This window comes from Aulonocara sp. 'chitande type north' Nkhata Bay, linkage group LG7 (genome assembly GCF_057382095.1).
Source record: "Aulonocara sp. 'chitande type north' Nkhata Bay isolate Kocher_YH1m ecotype deep benthic linkage group LG7, A_spYH_male_GT1.1, whole genome shotgun sequence".
Classification (NCBI taxonomy): domain Eukaryota; kingdom Metazoa; phylum Chordata; class Actinopteri; order Cichliformes; family Cichlidae; genus Aulonocara; species Aulonocara sp. 'chitande type north' Nkhata Bay.
The window spans coordinates 5,938,797-5,956,409 of NC_141350.1; the positions used below are offsets into that span (position 1 = coordinate 5,938,797).

The 17,613-nt window shown below is 40.7% G+C and overlaps 1 protein-coding gene across 1 annotated transcript in view; it reads left to right on the top strand.

The window, feature by feature from the left end:
* b4galnt4a (beta-1,4-N-acetyl-galactosaminyl transferase 4a) overlaps positions 1–17,144 on the top strand; it is a 155,326-nt gene extending 138,182 nt beyond the window's left edge. The window contains exons 9-20 of the mRNA XM_086298183.1: positions 6,695–6,761; positions 8,546–8,710; positions 9,029–9,138; positions 9,689–9,789; positions 10,045–10,118; positions 10,202–11,726; positions 12,142–12,524; positions 12,645–12,798; positions 12,887–12,959; positions 13,708–13,861; positions 14,074–14,200; positions 14,851–17,144. Of these exons, the coding sequence (XP_086154309.1) occupies positions 6,695–6,761; positions 8,546–8,710; positions 9,029–9,138; positions 9,689–9,789; positions 10,045–10,118; positions 10,202–11,726; positions 12,142–12,524; positions 12,645–12,798; positions 12,887–12,959; positions 13,708–13,861; positions 14,074–14,200; positions 14,851–14,965 (3,048 nt within the window). The 3' untranslated portion in view covers positions 14,966–17,144. The remainder of the gene's footprint in view (positions 1–6,694; positions 6,762–8,545; positions 8,711–9,028; positions 9,139–9,688; positions 9,790–10,044; positions 10,119–10,201; positions 11,727–12,141; positions 12,525–12,644; positions 12,799–12,886; positions 12,960–13,707; positions 13,862–14,073; positions 14,201–14,850) is intronic.
* The last annotated feature ends 469 nt before the right edge of the window (positions 17,145–17,613 follow it).

A 17,613-nucleotide genomic window follows, 5' to 3' on the forward strand; every position in this document is an offset into this window, starting at 1 on the left:
GTCAATAAACGGCTGTGCTCCCTGGCTAGCTCACGGGAAGCAAGACCAAACGATACCTCCGTCTCCTCCTTGTCTGAGCTCGCCACAATATTTTAGTTCTGCTGAGCCAAATAAGACAGGTCAGGGTGAAGAAGTGACAGCCAAAGAAAAACTTACCACAAAACGGAAAAGTTATGACAAATCAGACCATAAGGCAAAAAGAAAGTGCAGCTTTATGGTTTCATGGACAAAAGAATTTCTGTGGCTGCAATATGACAAGCGAAATAACCAGGGCTGCTCATAAGGTCCGAAGGTGCGCATTTGCTGTCAAAATAAAAAATGGGCACAAGATAAGAAGTTGCAACGCGTGTTTGCATACATACGATTTTAAGGAGGAGGACAGACATTTGTTTAGAACTCTTAAAGATGTCGAAGAAGCTCCTTTAAGCAATTACTGTGATGTTCCTCCACCTCCAAAGAAATGTCAGAAGGAGTCCGAACCACAAAAGAAGCGCATATTCTCGGAAAAGTAGTTGCAGGAAGTGAGCTGGCTTCAAACAAATGATGAACGCACAGAGATGTGGTGCGGAATGTGCCGTGAAAATTTAATAAATGACAAATTAAAAAGGCATGAACATTTTTTTTGTATCGAAAAAATATTGAACCGTGACACCAAAGTATCGAACCGAACCGTGAATTTTGTGTATTGTTGCACCCCTAGTATATATATGTATATATATGTATATGTATATATATATATGTGTGTGTGTGTGTGTGTGTGTGTGTGTGTGTGTGTGTGTGTGTATATATATATATATATATATATATTCCATTTTATGTATTAGAAACGGATTGTTTTTCATTTGTATGTAACTATTTGATTAGTTCAGACTTTTCACACTTGTTGCGCTCACTGAGTCATTCATGTCTGGCACTTCATTGCTTTGGTCTTTTCTAGTAAACATTTTTTAATCCAAATTACCTGCACACCCATTTTTATTCATTTTTCTTTATGTAGCTGCAGTGTTTTTTGTCATGTACATTTGCCTTGATTTGAAACCTGTGTGATTTTTAGTGTGACTAACTAGTTTCCCCTCAGAGCACACATTGAGTCGCTGTAGACACAATCACTACAACATCCCCGTAATTGCTATGGATATTGGACTCATTTGTCTATTGGAAATGTCTGGTCTAAGAGATTTTGGTTAATGTATAATTTAACTGAGAAAATTAAACACCCCGTCTCTGTATCCACCTCTTCATCTCCCTTTGAATGATGTCCCTTCATCCCCAGGCAAAACAAGATGATATGACGTGGAGAAACAAGCCACTGTTTTCGTGTCACTGGCTGGGAATGGAAAGTGGCATTTATCCTCTAGAATGTAAATGTTTAGCTCTGTTTACTTGTCAATTGAAATAAGAGTATAATCATTCATGGGCTTAAATCTTTGTTTTCATGGTTTTTAGTGTTTTACTTAGTTTTTTGGCTGTCTGCATCCTGGTCAGCTTTCATTTTATGAAGTTTGTGCAACAGTATCAGCATAGCATCAAAACACCAGCAGTCCTTTGTTTCTGCTATGCTCTGTTGGGGAGATATTTGTTCAGAGCCTGTCAGGAGTCTCTCCTTGATGCTCTGCTGCCAGGCGCTTGTCAATGGGCAGCACCACAGCTCCACAGTACTTTCAATTACTGCCAGTGTTAAAATTCACACTTTCTCTCTTCCGACCAAAGCAACTTTTCTTGCATCTCATCAGTATAGGCAATATTTCCTTGCCTTTTCTTTCACCTCACATATGATCCCTCTGCTTCCAACGCACTTGTCACATTATTAAAATTAGATCTTTCATGATTAACATTTAAAACATTTACAGGAAATTATGAAGGCTACTCCAGGAAAACTAAAACATGTGGTGTAGACACAAAATCTGTTTAAAAATGAAATACATTTGTTTAAAAGTCACGTTAAGTGTAACAAAAAATGAAACCTTTTTACTTCAGTAATAAAAACCAAGCTTTCTCGTACTATATAAGAACCTGAAAAGAATGCACAGCGTGATTTCAGAGCTATTTTCCTAATGGATATAATAGGGCCTGCTTACCACAGCCTTTTTCTTGAGCTGCTTTCGTCTCCATCCATTTATGATTAAATTATAACCCTGGGCAGTTAACAAAGGACACATAAAAACAAACAAGCCTTCCTAAGATAATATATTATTTACCATCCTCTATCTCTGTTCTAGCCTTGACCCATTTCTCAGTGCTTTCTGTCTGACAGTTCGACTTGGACAACAATCAATGTATGTTATTGTAACCACTCATATTAGGTAATTTGCATATTTAAACAACAAGTAATTATTTAAAATTGCATGACAAAAAATTGCGTGGTGGGATGACAGGTGTTTACTTTAATTACACAAATATTATGTAGAAGTAGTAATGTTTAATAGGCATTGATCTGTAAATAACTGGATATGAGTAACTTTAGCCTATTATATTATATCAGAATAATTATAAGAAACTTAGTTTTAAATAGCATTAATATCACTTTGACCTTCAGATCAATCTTTTGAACTCAAAGAAGAGGTCAGAGGTTTTATACGGTGCTTTTTATATGTTGACAGTACACACCACATTTCTTTTAATGTCTAAGTTAGAAGGTTTTTAATCAATTTTCAACCAATAAATCATTGAGTTAATCTTGAAGACCTTGTTCGATGTAAACCAAATTTTCATGGATTGTTTATGTGACTCCATTCTACACCTCTACAAAGTTTTATCAGAATACATGTAAAACGAGCTATTGTATTTATAGGCAGAATGATGCCTATGAATACAAATTCTACCAAAAACATTAAATCCTTGGTGGAGCTAAGATTTGCAAATCTCATAAACCAATATTTAATTTACAATAGAACATAGAAAACATATCAGTTTAAAACATTTTACTACTTCATGAAAAATGTTAGCTCATTTGGAGTTTGGTGACAGAAACATGTCTACACACCCCCAACTCTGGAACAAGGGGCAAAGGAAAGCTGGAAAGGGAAACTGTGCTCAAAACAGCTGGAGGAACATTTTGCAGATGATTAGGTTAACTGGCAACAGGTCTGGTTAAGGCACCATCAGTGCTGAAAGTTATATACAGGTTTTAGAGCAGCATATACTCCAATCAAGACTGCTTTTTTCTTTAGGGAAGTCCTTGCAGCAAGACGCTGCTAAACTGAATAGTCCAACTGTTACAAGAGAATGGCTTTGTAGTAGATGAGTGCCGAACTGGCTTTGCGTGCATTCAAGAATACATCATGAAATAAAAAATTATGACAAAGAAGACCCAGGACTGCTGAGCAGCAAAAAGAATGGGATAACATTCATCCTCCAACAGTCCAGCAAACTGGTCTGCTAAGTTCTTACAAACTGTTGTTAACAGAAAAGAGGATTAAACATAGTAGTAATCTTTTTTTTTTTTAGGTATGTTGCCACCATCAAATTTAAGTGAGCTAATATTTTTTAAATTTACAAATTTCATATGCTTTCTGTGTTTGTTGTGAATGATATATATGGGTTCATAAGATTTGCATATCATTACATTTTGTGTTTATTTTACACATCATCCCAACTTTTTTGGAATTGGGGTTGCAAATAACATCAGGGTAGCGCCGCTCTCTTCTTGCCTTTTCCCCTAAGGCAGGCTTCATCAGGCTTGTTAACATCTGTCTTGTTCTGCTATGTACGACATGGAGGAAACAAGAGATGAGCTATACAAAGAACACAATGAACCTCTCTGTCCTCAGTCGAACAAATGGAAATTGACAACCTTTTAAATGTACCAAGGTGAGCTAGTACTAGCATAAAAGTCATTATTCGCAAGAATAAATCAAACAAATAAAGTGCTTAATTTCTGTTAATTTTATTTGACCACAAATCTCAAGTGGTTTGTATGTAAACTTGAAGCGGTCAGTTATTTTCATTATGTCATTTCTACTTATGTGTCACATTAACAAAACAACTTTTTATCGATAGAGCGTTGGGCTCTGGTGCAACTGATTGAATTAAGGTAACAAATACAGCAGCCAGCAGTCAGTCTTCTCAGAAGCAATAAACTCCTAATCGTTGAATGATAAAAACAAATAACAAAAGCTGCGTGTGTTATTCGGTTTGTTATCAAACCATACACTAAGAAGGATTAAAACCTTCTTTTGATCATCAGATTGAAAACAGAATCAAACCTTTATATATCAGTCGGTGGTCTAGCCTGTGTGAAACAACACTGCCTGTTGTTCATTGTCATTTTGTTTCCACTGTTGGTACTTTTTATTATTTCCCCTTGGATATTGATTTTTTTTCTCCCCCTTTCTTTTGAACTTGCAGGGCTAGTGAGCGCACCTCTGCTTTTTCCTGCTGTTTCCTGTCAAAAGTGTTTTAAAGTAAACACACCTGTACACACAAGACACACTACATTTACGCTTTCATAAAAGATGCTGTGTGTCTCCACACATGCACACGCACACTCGCTGGGTTGGAGGAATTCATTAGCAAATATATGAGGTCAGCCAATGAACAGAAGTTCACATATTTAGAAAATGGGCCCTGCAGGAGCACAAGTGTTGTGTTCCTCATCTTCACTTAAGGCTGATGACACATCAGCGGTGCTGTGCTCCACTGAGCTCTGGAAAGGGTTGTGTTGACATTCTTCCTAAACGCACTGCTGAAACACGCTCCGAGCCACAAGTCAAAGCATCAACTGTCATTGTCTCTCATTTTAAATTTCACAACATCTTTCGCTTGCAGCTTTGACCTGTAAAGCTGAGCCATTTTGAGTTGCATTTCTTTGGCGAAAACAAACGGGTCTGTTTTTTTGTTGTTTTTCATTATACATTCCAGAAATGCAGCTACGCAGTTACAGCCTACAGTGAAACAAAGTGGCGAGACGCAGAAAAAGAGCTCCAAAATAAGACTGTGACATGTGATTAAAAGTAATGCGAAAAAGGAAGTAAACCTTGAAATAGGATTGATTCATGTATTTTTTAGTGTTGAATGGATGATCACTCGAGTTTTGCTGTGTGTTCTGGCGTGTAAGAATAACAGAAAGGTTGGCTGCATTTTACACTGAATATGTGGTGTCCACTTTTTTTTTTTTGTCCCTCCTGGAGTTGGGTTGTGGAGCCTTCTGGCTTGACCTTGAAGACGATCACCCTGAAATGACAGCAAGATAGTGAAGCCTTTGCTGGCCTGCTGGGCCACCCCCTGGTGCTTTTCTGCATGATGTTACCCTGTGTCCTTATTTATTGTTCTTTAATGCACTACATGCACTTCTGCGGTTATGTGTGTTTCTGAAACAATGCTTTATTGGCGTGTATCATTTGCATACAGTATACAGTGCCGTGAAAAAGCATTTTCTGCCTTTCTGATTTTGTACTTTTTGTATATATGTCACATTTAAAAGTTTTAGATCCACAACATATTTTAATAATAGATAAATATAACCCGAAGAAATACAAAGTGCTGTTTTTAAATGGTGATTTTATGTTTTAAGGGAAAAAAATATTCAACCCTCTAGTGTGTCTGAATCAAAACACTTGTGCAAAGGAGAGTGGGCTGAAAACGTCTCCACAGCCTTGTGAAAGACTCATCGGTAGTTATCGTAAATGCTTGATGCTTGCAGTTCTTGCTGCCAAAGGTAGCAGAACCAGTTATTAGGTTAAAGTGATAAATGGTAAATGGACTGGTGCTTATATGCACTTTTCTACTCAATTTGAGCACTCGAAGTGCTTTCTTACTCCAAATCTCATTCACACGAATGCTTTTTTTTTCTATGCCTAAGCACTTTTAACTTTCACGCTCTCAGAGGCAACTTGGGGTTCTGCATCCTGCCCGAGGATACGTCAACATCCAGGTTCTAGGAGCCAACTTTATTTCAAAGAGTTTTTATTTATCTGGGTTAATTTTGCCAAATATGTGACAAATAGCCAGAAAAAAAGGAACCAATACGGTAGAGGGAGAAACACTGTTTCGCAGCACTGTAGATGTTGTAAATGCCTTTCTAATTTCAGAATTTGGTGCTACACTCAGCGCTTCATTTGTGATAAAATGCCCTAAAATCCAAAACAGCGTGCATGTTTTTATGCCGTGCATACACTGGGGGCATTTGCATAAGCCTGAGGAGGGTGTTTATATTTGTATTCTCAAGCTGAGGGTTGGAAAATGACCTGTCTCCTGTGATTATATCCTTGGTAACTAGAAGTGACGAGGTAATTGTGAAATCTATTTAAAAGAATTGTAGCTTGCCTCTCTGTCTCTTTCTCATCCCCTTTTTATTTCTCTCTCTCGCTGCTGTTTTCAGGTCATTACTACATCGTTTTTCTACACCTACTCATCCCCGTCTTATCCATACAGCCATGTTGTCTCTTTGTTCATGGTCTATTTTCTTTGTTTGTCATTTTCCTCTTGTTTCCTTTCCTTGCTTACACCTTTTGTAAGGATGTATATGTCCTACATTCTTTATTCTGTTTCCTCTTCTGTCTTCAACTATGTGTGTTTATAGAAAAACCCTGCTTCAGATCGATCCTGTGATGTTGTTAAGATCAATAACACAGAGTGTCACAGCTCAGGCAGCAAAGACTGATGGACGATTTCTGCTCGCCGTATACTTTGAACATGTTGGCATTTAGTTTTCTCGCTCAGTCCCTTTTCTCTCACTCTCTGCTCTCACACACAGTGGCGTCCGTTCCTGCCTGGTCTGAAATATGAAGTGATAGACTCGGCCTACATCTCCCTCTACACAGGTAAGAGCAATTCATCAAATTTGTGTCATCTTGTCGTGGAATCTAATAATTTCATGATTAATTTTTTGTATTTATTGGCATTTACACACTGGACTTTGTTAATAGAAAATCTGCTGAAAATGCTCAGCTGAGAGCTTGCCAAAAGGAAAGGCTCAATCATGCCATAGAAACAACCTATTTAAACCAAAATGTTCTTCTGTGGGTTCACTGCAGATGTCAGTTTGAGAACACAGCATGTATTCCCTACGTGCGGCTAAAGAGAAGTTTCAGGATCTAATAGATGATCTATTTTCTTCCATAGGTGTCATTCTTAGCAGAAATGAGAACACTATCTCCAGAGTAGATGTCTAACCTTTATAGCTCCAAGAATAGTAATGTGTCACAAAGATTCAGCATCGTTAACAGGGGGAAATGCCAGCTGCACAGAAAATGATGTGTGGAGTTGTCATCTTGGGCAAAGCTGCAGTGTTATGTGGATGCATGCCAAATCCTGTCTTCTTGTTTATGACAAGCTGTGACAGAGAGGAATGAAGCCTCGTACCATATATGAGGTCACCTGCTGGATTCGAGCATTACCATCTCCTCATCTGTCTCCCGTCCTCCACCCATCCATCCCTTCTCCTCCCTCATGTCACTCTGCCTCCCTCAGTTGTTTTTTCCATTCACTCACTCTGGAAATTATTTAATAATCCTTCCTGTTTGAGCAAAAACATGCATCTCTTTGCTCTGGGACACCAGTTAAAGTTGTAGGACTTTGATTCTGCAATCAGGGTTGCATTGTATAAGTGGAATACTTGCACATAAATTTAGAGGTATTTTGTTATGTACCTGAAAAACTATCCCAAGCTATTTTTATGTCTTTCATTGTGCCACGCTTCCCTCTGCTCATGCAAGTGTTTTTCTGTCTATAGTTTCAAAATAAATTCTTACTGGCACAACCTGAATTGGAAGCTCCATTTGTGTAATAATGCCACAGATTATGTTTCATAATTTAAGTGAAAAAACACCAAAGATGCAGTCAACTTAGTTGCTATAAATGTGTAAAGTTAAACAAGCATTTTTTTCTTTGGTTTCCTTTGTTTTTGTTGCAAAGATCCATCTCAATATCTCTGCTGCACATAAATGAATGCTGTGGTTTTGATGATAATACAAATATATGAAAAATGATGCAATTTTTTCACAGGAAGAAAAAGGGGTTCCATTATTTTGCTGATCAACGAGCCCATTAGTCAACATTTGCAAGACTTGTGTGTAGTAAAAACCAGCAGTGTGATCAACAGATATCTTATTGTTTGGGAAAAAAAGAGAGAAAGATGGTGGACACAATTCACCCTCGTGAGGATAAAAGTTATGCTGACCACCCTGTTAATTATAAAGCACTTCTCCCATCAGGCATTGCCACTGACATGCCATTAATCACGCGTGCGCTCTCCTCCTACCCTGTTATCGATTGGTATAATTATGACTCGGCTCTGTTCTGCTTTTGTTTGCTTCAACTTTTTTCTGATCCTTCACTTCAGCTTTTGTTAGGGTTCTCCTCCTCTTCCTCTGCTTCCTTTGTGCCATCTCCCCTCTGCTTCTCCTTCTGTCTCTTCCTTCCTCAGTCGCCACCTCGTCATAGATGGTAGCGATTTTGCTGTAATTGTGGCCCAAATCATATCTTCTTTTAAACATTAAATATCAAATTTGTCCATTGTGAGGAGCATAAAAAAGGAAATGAGATAAAGAATCTTTCTCTTTTCCGCTGACTCTAACTTAATGTCTCTTCACTGCTTTTTTTCCAGATGAGTCCAATCTGAAGATGAACAGTGTGGACCACATCCCTCAGACCTTGGCCAGTCACATCCGTCTCCCAGAGGAGACACAGCCTCAGGGTCTGGAGGGAGGCCGTACCATCCTGCATGGAGCTGATATGCTGAAGCCGGATCCCAGGGACACCTTCTATAGCAGTAAATCTGCCATTCATCATTTCAGGCTGTCCTCTTTCTCTGTCTTCATCCTGATTTTCTGGCCTGTCGTTTTCTCTAAATGCCTGATTGTCTGGCTCGATTGTCTGCAGTTGTCATCTTAGCTGTATTCAGACTGTAATTTCATCCAGTAGGCTGTGTTCCATTTTTTCTGGATTTTCCTGCTTTTTTTCATCACTCACCTATCTGACTCTTAGATTTTTATTTATTCATTTATTTAAGTGTTCTATACACACATTGGTTTGGCCTAGTTGTTGAATAACTGCCTGCCTCTTCCTGTCACTCTCTGTCTCTTCTCAGCCCCTATGATTGATCCCTCTCGACTGGAAAACGTTCTTCCGGCCTGTCTTTACTCTCCAACCTATGTAGTCAAAGATTTCCCCATTGCCAGATACCAGGGCCTGCAGTTCGTAAGTCACTTTCCATCTGGGTCACAAAAAGAGTGACGCTTTTGTTCGAATCAGCTTTTATTTTTCGACAGTCAGCTGTTGCTAAAAGTAGACTAGCGGGGTCATCAGAAATGTGACCAGATATGGTAGTGGCCCTTAAAAAGTATTCCCAGTGTAATATCCCGATCAACTGCGCAGCAAACAGAGAAACAGAGAAGCTACATCTGTGCTGATTTGGATATCGCCACTGCATCTCTCCCTTTGTGTCAAGCACAGCATAAACAAAGTAAGTGGAGGGCAGTGTTGAGCACTGCTCCCCCCTTTAGGGCAGCACAGGTTACTGCAACATCTGCAAAGATGAACGATAACTGGTATGAGAGAGAGATGCAAGTTACACAGCAAATCCATTTCAGATTAGACAAGAATGACCTTAACAAAATGCAGCATTATATAAAGTGACTGGTTGTAATTAAACACTGTCACAAAGTGCACATAGTTTAACCTAACTTTTCCTCCTGTCACTGTTTTCTGGGGCGATTGCATTTTTGATTGACATGTCTCTGTTTATCAGGTCTATCTGTCTTTCGTCTACCCTAATGACTTCACGCGCCTCACCCACATGGAGCGAGAAAACAAGTGTTTCTACAGAGAGTCCCCTATCTACTTGGAGAAGTAAGGGCATTATTACTTTTATCTCTTAGGGAGGTATGGGAACATTTGTCTTTGTCTTGTATATATGAGCGCGTACACTGATTATGCAGAATAAGTGTTCAAGTGTCTGTGAATCTGATGGCAGTGATTCATGTGACCCCTCACTAAGAGATTAAGTGTATTATGCTGCAAGGCACATCGAAACTTCAACCTTCTGTTAATGCATGTGGCCGTGTGTGTGTGTGTGCCTGTGCTGCCTCTTGTTTTGTCTGCCAGGTTTGGTTTCTACAAATATATGAAGATGGATGAGGAAGAAGATGACAGGCCGTTCTTCTTCCCGAACCCAGATGGTAACTAATAATGAGCAAACACATGCACCCACCTGCACACGTACAGACTCTCATTCAACTTTAAGTCTCTTTCGTGTCCCCAGATTTCCTAGAGGAGGAGGAGGTGGTAGATACAGAGGATGAGGCAGAGATTGTTGGCACACAGTCACCCAAGAAGCCCTCTTATCCAAGCCAGACCAGCCATACTTCAAATCCCTCCTATCGGCAATCAAAGTCTGAGCCCACACCAGCTGGCCGAGACAAGGAGAAAGAGAAGGAGGATCCTAATGATGAAGAAGATGAGGGCCCAGTCAACAGTATCATACAGCACAGAGAAAGGAGGCGTTTTCCTCGCAGAGACAGACAGATGGATAGGGATTTGGACAGAGACTGGGGGAGAGATCATACAAGGGAGAATATGAGAAAAGACACGGGGAAGAGACTTGAAAACATCGAAGCAAGGGTTCTTCAGCCTGATATCGAAAGCGTGGTTAGGGGTCGCTCTCTGTCCTGGGTCCACACTGATTCTGCAGAACTAGACCCTGCCAGGAAAGGCGGAGGAACAGGTGGCGGAGAAGACAGGGGAGTTGACACACGGACTAAACTCAGCAAGTCTTCTCTTCTCTTTCCCCAAAAGTCGTCCCTCTCTGCCCTTGCTAGCCGAGCCAGGCAGATCCTCAGCAACTCTGCACATGGCAACAACCTCCACGATAGGCTTCCCGGGAGCAAAAAAGAGAAGAGGGAGGAGAACAAGATCTACATCACCAGGCCCAAGCCTGCAAGGGAGAGAGAGAAGGAGAGGGAGCAGCGGCGAGAGAGGAGGGACGAGAGGGCATCTCGCCACCCTAGAGAGGTTTTCCCAGGAGTCTTTTTGTATCAGACTGGAAAGACCACCAGGCTGGTAAACCTGGGTGCCAGGAGACGTGGTGGGGGAGGCGTAACAGGAAGTAGGAGTCTGATTAGTGCGCCTCAGCTCTGGCCTAACCCCCCTATAAAAGAAGGTAAGGCTTCTCCTCACAATGGAAGCACCAACACACACAATGAAAGTGTGGTAAAGTCTTCTAACAAGGCAACAGGGGCAAGAACGCCAGAGAAAAGCAAAAGCAAAGGAGAGCACCGGGATTTAAAGACTACTATCATGGCTGACCCACCCAGTAAAGAACACCACCTAATCGAACCGTCCTCTCACCGTGGTCCCCCTCATCCCTCTGTTACCCCACCAAGATTAAACTTTACAGACAACACAATCCAAGGTCAATCACGGGTTACTTCTTACCTGCGAACCTCAGAGATTACAGAGTCCCAGCAGCAGCCAGACCCCAACCCTCCAGATATCGACCAAGAAACAAACCACTCTAATCCTGATCCCGACCCCGAGCCAGAGCCAGAGCCAGAGGAGGGTGAAATGTCAGATTACAGCTACGAGGAGGTGGAGGCTCGGCCAGGTTGGGCAGAGGAGAGCATTAACTGGCAGAGGACTTTCTCGGTCAATCCGATGGACTTTGAGCTTCTGCGCTCTGACTGGAATGACTTGCGCTGTAATGTGTCTGGGAACCTGCAGCTAGCAGAGAGCGAGGTGGTGGACGTGCTGGCACAGTACATGGAGAAACTCAATGAGCACAATGGGGGGTAAGCATGGCAAAATGAAATAAAACAGACAAGGTCTATGTTTCCCTGCATCCTTGTTAGTTTAGGTGTGGTACTTATGCTAATCGTTATATAAAGCAAAAGGTAATTTTGCTGCAACATATTGCTCATGTCCTGGTGCTTTGAAGTCTTGCTCTCAGTCTTCAGTATGCTGATTACAATTTTCTTCAGTAGTTCTTGCAAAGCTCGATGTTATTTGTGTGAAGTAGCTTCTCTGTTGTTATTTTCATCATCCATGCTAAATTCAATGTGCCACAGATAATGAGAATCAGCTTTTTTGAAGTGGTTTGTACACACAAACAATAATTAATCCACTTGTGCCAATGATGTAAAACGTTGTATTCTATATGTGCAACCTCTCTGTGTATTTTCAATATTTTCTGTCTGTCTGCCCTAGGATCTACACCCTGTTGCGAATTATCAACGTTGAAAAGCGGCGTGACTCGGCAAGAGGGAACCGGTACCTCGTGGAGCTGGAGCTTATGGAGAGAGGACGTAGCGTGGTACGCCTTTCAGAATACATTTACCTGCTCCTACACCGCAGCAAGCAGGGGGAGGAAAGTTTAGAGAACACAGACTCTGCCCCTGCCTCAGCACCGGCTTCGGCCCTCTCCACTGCCACTCCCAGCCTCACCACCCCACCGCCTCCTCCTCCTCCCACCAAGTCGTCTGGCCGAGCAGCAGCAACACCCTGGAGCACTGCATATGCTAAGCCCCTGCTATGCCAGCCAGTCATGCTCCAATGGAGGAAAGATGTCATGGTACACTTTGTGGTCCCAGGTGAGTCAAAAGTGAATCCAGGGCAGATTCAGCATCCTTCAGATGAATAATTTATTTGCCTATACTTTCTTTGTTTTCTCAACTTGCTGTCCTTTTGCCTTTGATATTACTGTTCTTCAGTAAAAAACCAGGCTCGCTGGGTGCAGCAGTTCATCTCTGACATGGAAAATCTTCACCGGCAGACAAAAGATGACAATTTCAGCATCATCATTGTGGATTTTGAGAGCGAAGATATGGACGTGGAGCAGGCACTTCGAGAGAGCAGTGTGCCAAGGTGTGTGCATGCGACACGAGGAGCTGTGTGCTGTGACTTTTAATATTTTGAAGGCTGCCGCGCTTTATATATATTTGTGTTTTGGCAGATATGAGTATCTTAGGAGAGAAGGCAACTTTGAGCGCTCGGCAGGACTGCAGATGGGAGTGGACACTATTGAGGTCAGTGAAACAAGCACACATAGAGAAGACGACAATATGTGAGCTGGCAGGCAAAAGCCACTCACTGAAGGTCAGACGCTTGCACAGACCACATGACCTTTACTGGCTGATGGACAGGCAGAAAGAACACTCATGCATAATGAATGCATCACAGCGAGGTTGGTCTGTCATGGACTGTGGATCTCACCCTTATCTCCAAGCCTCCTACTGCCTTCCTTGGCTCTCTCGCACAGAGTCCAGCTGTGGCTGACAGGGAATTCCTTAGACAGATAGCCGCATATCCTCTGTCATATGTATGCCATAGCTGTCACATCCACTCCCTCTCACAGGTTATTTGTGTGCATGTGCCCTTACACCATTCTGTGGCTGTCTCTGTCTCGCACACATGCATACCCACCCATGGGAGAATGGAGCAGCTGGAAGTCTGGACAGACGTTGATCCGTCAGTTGACTGTCAGTGCTGTCATGGTGGGATGACACGACTGTCACTCATATCTAAATGACCTATGGGCTGTTGACGTGACGACAACCCACTCATGCCGAGCACAGACCTAAAGAGAGCTTCTGCTCTCGTTAATCCTAAAAGCCCATGTAAAAAGCGGTAAAGCGCATGTGAACATCCGCTTGTCTTGCACCAGCTTACACACACAAAAATCAGACACTTCTTTTGCCCAGTTGAAGGAAGGATTTTGATATCATTTGGATGTAGCAAACATACTTGAGCATTTCTTTGCATTTTCTCCCACAGGACAGCCACAGCATCGTATTCCTGTGTGACCTGCACATCCATTTCCCTCTCAACATCTTGGAAAGCATCAGGAAGCACTGCGTGGAGGGACGCCTTGCTTTTGCTCCCATTGTCATGAGACTCAGCTGTGGTAGTTCACCACAGGAGCCTGATGGTAACACACAAAAAATACACGTGTTACATATTAACAAAGGCTTAGTTTGAAGGGGCACTGAAACTCATTCCCCAGTTACGGTGATATATGTGATTTTTATTTTATATGTGTAGTAAATACACTTTTTGAAGTACAATCATGTATAGGCATCAGATTTTCCTGTTGCTGCACCATCAAACTGTATGACTCAGTGCTTTTCTTTTGTCTCTAAGGTTACTGGGAGGTAAACGGCTTTGGTCTGTTTGGAATTTATAAATCAGATTTTGATAAAATTGGAGGGATGAACACAGAAGAGTTCAAAGACCGCTGGGGTGGAGAGGATTGGGAACTGTTGGACAGGTAGCTCTGCAACATAAACACTCTCAAAGCGTGTATGACACAGAGTGAACAAACTAGTGAACATCTAATTTAACCTCAAAAGCTGTGTAAAAGCAGTGCATGTTGTAAAAAATGTCCCTGTGTTTTGTAAAAGTTTATATTATTAGTGAAAGTGCAGCTCAGGAAGGGAAGATCACAAGAAGCTTTAAAAAGCTGAACATTTATGTTTATAGTGATCAGGAAATTATCTTTTAAATTGTAATTTTTCAATGTTAGTCCTTTAATCTGCGTTGTGGCAGAGGAAATTATAGCTGTAGCAATTTCAAAACTTGAGCTAAAGAAACCGAAGATTATTATGTATTCATGCGGTATCAGAATAACACAATTTTCTGACTTGGAAAAAAAAAGACCTTACCTGACTTAAAAGAAGTAATTTAAAGCAAGGACACAGCTATCAACGTGTTGTTTAAACGCTCAAGGTAATAAAATACAGCGTACCTTCATTCTAATGTTCATGTTGTTCATGTCCAAATTCTCATTTAGAAGTACACGAACACATGAAAATCAGGGTTATCAGCTTATATGCAGGGTTATCTTTTAGTGTAGAAGTGTATTTGCAATATGATCTGAGACAAAAAATGAAACTTCTCTCTGTCTCTCTCGTTCGTTAGGGTCCTGCAGAACGGTTTGGAAGTAGAAAGACTACGCTTGAGGAACTTCTTTCACTACTACCACTCCAAGAGAGGCATGTGGAATGCCCAAAACAAAAAAACTCCCAAGGGATAGCGCAGCCTGTTGGTCAGAGGATCCTAAACCTACCTGCAGACCCACTGTGTGTGTGAGAGAGAGACCTGTCGGAGCTCGCTCACTGCCTGAATTCTGCCTTTTCGAAACAGGCTCCTTTCAGGGACTCCTCGGACCCTGTTGTGTATTTGTCTGTACGAGGAAACTGATTCCAAATTTGAAATTTGGAGGCGTGCTTTTTACGCAGACGGACCTGAGTCATCACTTTGCCTCACTGACTGAACTACTGTACAGAGAGAAGAGTTATTTTTATTCTCCTTTTCTCTGTCCTTTTTGGTGCAATGTTTTCAGACAGACTGGAAAGCAGAGAGCGTGTGTGTTTGTATGTGTGGGTATGTATATATAGGTGTGTGGGTGTGTTGCCATGACGGAAAGCACCCCTTTTTTTTTTCTAACACGGAGATGTGGAGACAACCTAAGATCTTTTTGCTAACATGCTCTCACGCGGGAGCCTAATAGAATGTGTGTCAACGTGTTCATCAGGCGATTCAGACGCAGGGTTGTAGCTCAAGTAGAGGAACACTTTGTTTGATAAAGCAGTACATCAACTTCTACCTGTTAAATATCATTGACTAGAATGACTGAGGTGCTGAACTCCTCTTTGTATCTGATATTATAAACCACAGAAAGTTTTCCGTTCAGAAAAAGCCCTTTCTCAAACAGATACATCCCTTTCTGCCCCTCTTTCTCCTTCTGTATCACCTTTATTTTATTCCTTTCTTTATCCTTTTCCTTGTCATGCTAACTTGTGTGTTTGTATCTGTTTGTAATATTATTTTATAATGTCAATTTTAAAATAGAGCATTTATAATAATGCAAGCTATTGGTTATGACTTGATTTGTTTTAAGTGACGAGGGGGTTTTTCTTCTTTTTTTTTAACAGGGGACTTTTATTTATCTGGATTAAGCATGTGCTTACATTTGGCATGCTATTCCTGTTCAATAACACTGAATTTGTGAGCATTTCAGATCTACTGACAGATTTTTTTGTTTGCAAACTTCATTTCTCGTATTAAAATCCCACAGAGACGGGGAATGCTTGGCTGTCGAAAATACAGATACTCTTCTGTTTGAGCTTGTTTTAAGCGCTAACAGAAGGGAGACCAGTTCATGTGTGGGACACAGTGGTGCAAGGCATGGCTGTTTCACAAATGTGTGCCTTTATCAGGGTTTGGCTGCAGGCAGTTTTTAAGCTACTTTAATGACTGACGAGGGCCGAGACAAGCAGAAATACAACGGTATTTATCAGCAGGCTGTAAAGTCAGTGTAAATTCAGATATACTGTAAAAAGAGGAAAATAATATTCTCTTTAAAGGATCATAGAAGTGTCACTGTTTATTGTATTATCTCAAAAGAAAGGACATGTTTGATTGAGGTTTTAGTGATACGAAGTGTTCACTGGTGAGATAGAAGGAGAATCGTTAAGAATGACTACTGAGTGGGAACAGAGGGTGTGATAAAGAGTCACTGGCAGCTGCAGTCCAGTAGGACCCCACCTGCTCCCATTATTTTGGCTGGAGGCCGGGCTCCTAATGCCTTCTGTTTATGCAACATGGCACTTATATTGAGGAAGAGTGGCTGGAGGGCTCTTGGCTGGACATGTATATGGATGAACACTAACGATCTGTTATTGACTATATGATTGTCAAAATGCCCTCTAGACCTTTTTTGCCTCTACAGAAAAAAAGGTCTACACTGTACATAATTTTGCATTCACATGGGACTATTTAAAATAAAGGAAACACATTAATATAAGAATATATATATATATAGATATATATATATATGAAACATTTACAAAATGAAAAATAAGTATACATTCCGAGGTAATTTCTGTGAAATTGTTTTGTAGAGAAAAGGTTTTAAGAATGTATTGTACTTTTATTTTCATTTGTTGTTTGTTTGTTTGTTTTTTGTTTTTGCAAATAAACTTTTATCCTTACATCTGGATAATATTTTAGTTTTTTTGTTGTGCGTTTATTTATGTTTTTGGAACCCTGGTCTCAATACAGAAAAAGTGACACAAAAGTAAAATAAAAATGTTATTTGTTTTTCTGACCACACGGTGGTGCTCGTCCCACACGGGCCGTGAAGTGGTAAAATGGAGACATGGAAATAACATTGCTCAACATATTTTGAGCAGAGGTAGGGTGATTCATTGCCAGAGAAATAAAGCTTACTACAGCTGACTTTTCCAGTTTTCAATTATTTCACGATATTTTTTTTAAATGAACATCTATTTGTCAATATAAAGGATAAATAACATTTTCCCATTGCTATATTTTCTGTAAACTATAGTGTTCGAAGGATTTGCAAATTATAGCTTTTTGTTATTATTTATATGCTACACATTTGTTTTTGGGAAATCTACATGAACAAAACAGCCAGAGTATTACACATGAATTTGTCTGGGAAACACTACTTTCAATACGCTACGATGACGTCAGTCAGGTGATGAAGCTTCCTCCGAAAAATGGTTTCTAATACATCCAGAGAACTCATTGTGCATTGATCACATATCACACTGTGATCACATATGAGTGATATGTGAGAAGTGAAACATCATGACGCTAACATTAAAAAACTTCCCAGCAGAACTGACATTTAATCATTGACACGGTTGTGGCTTT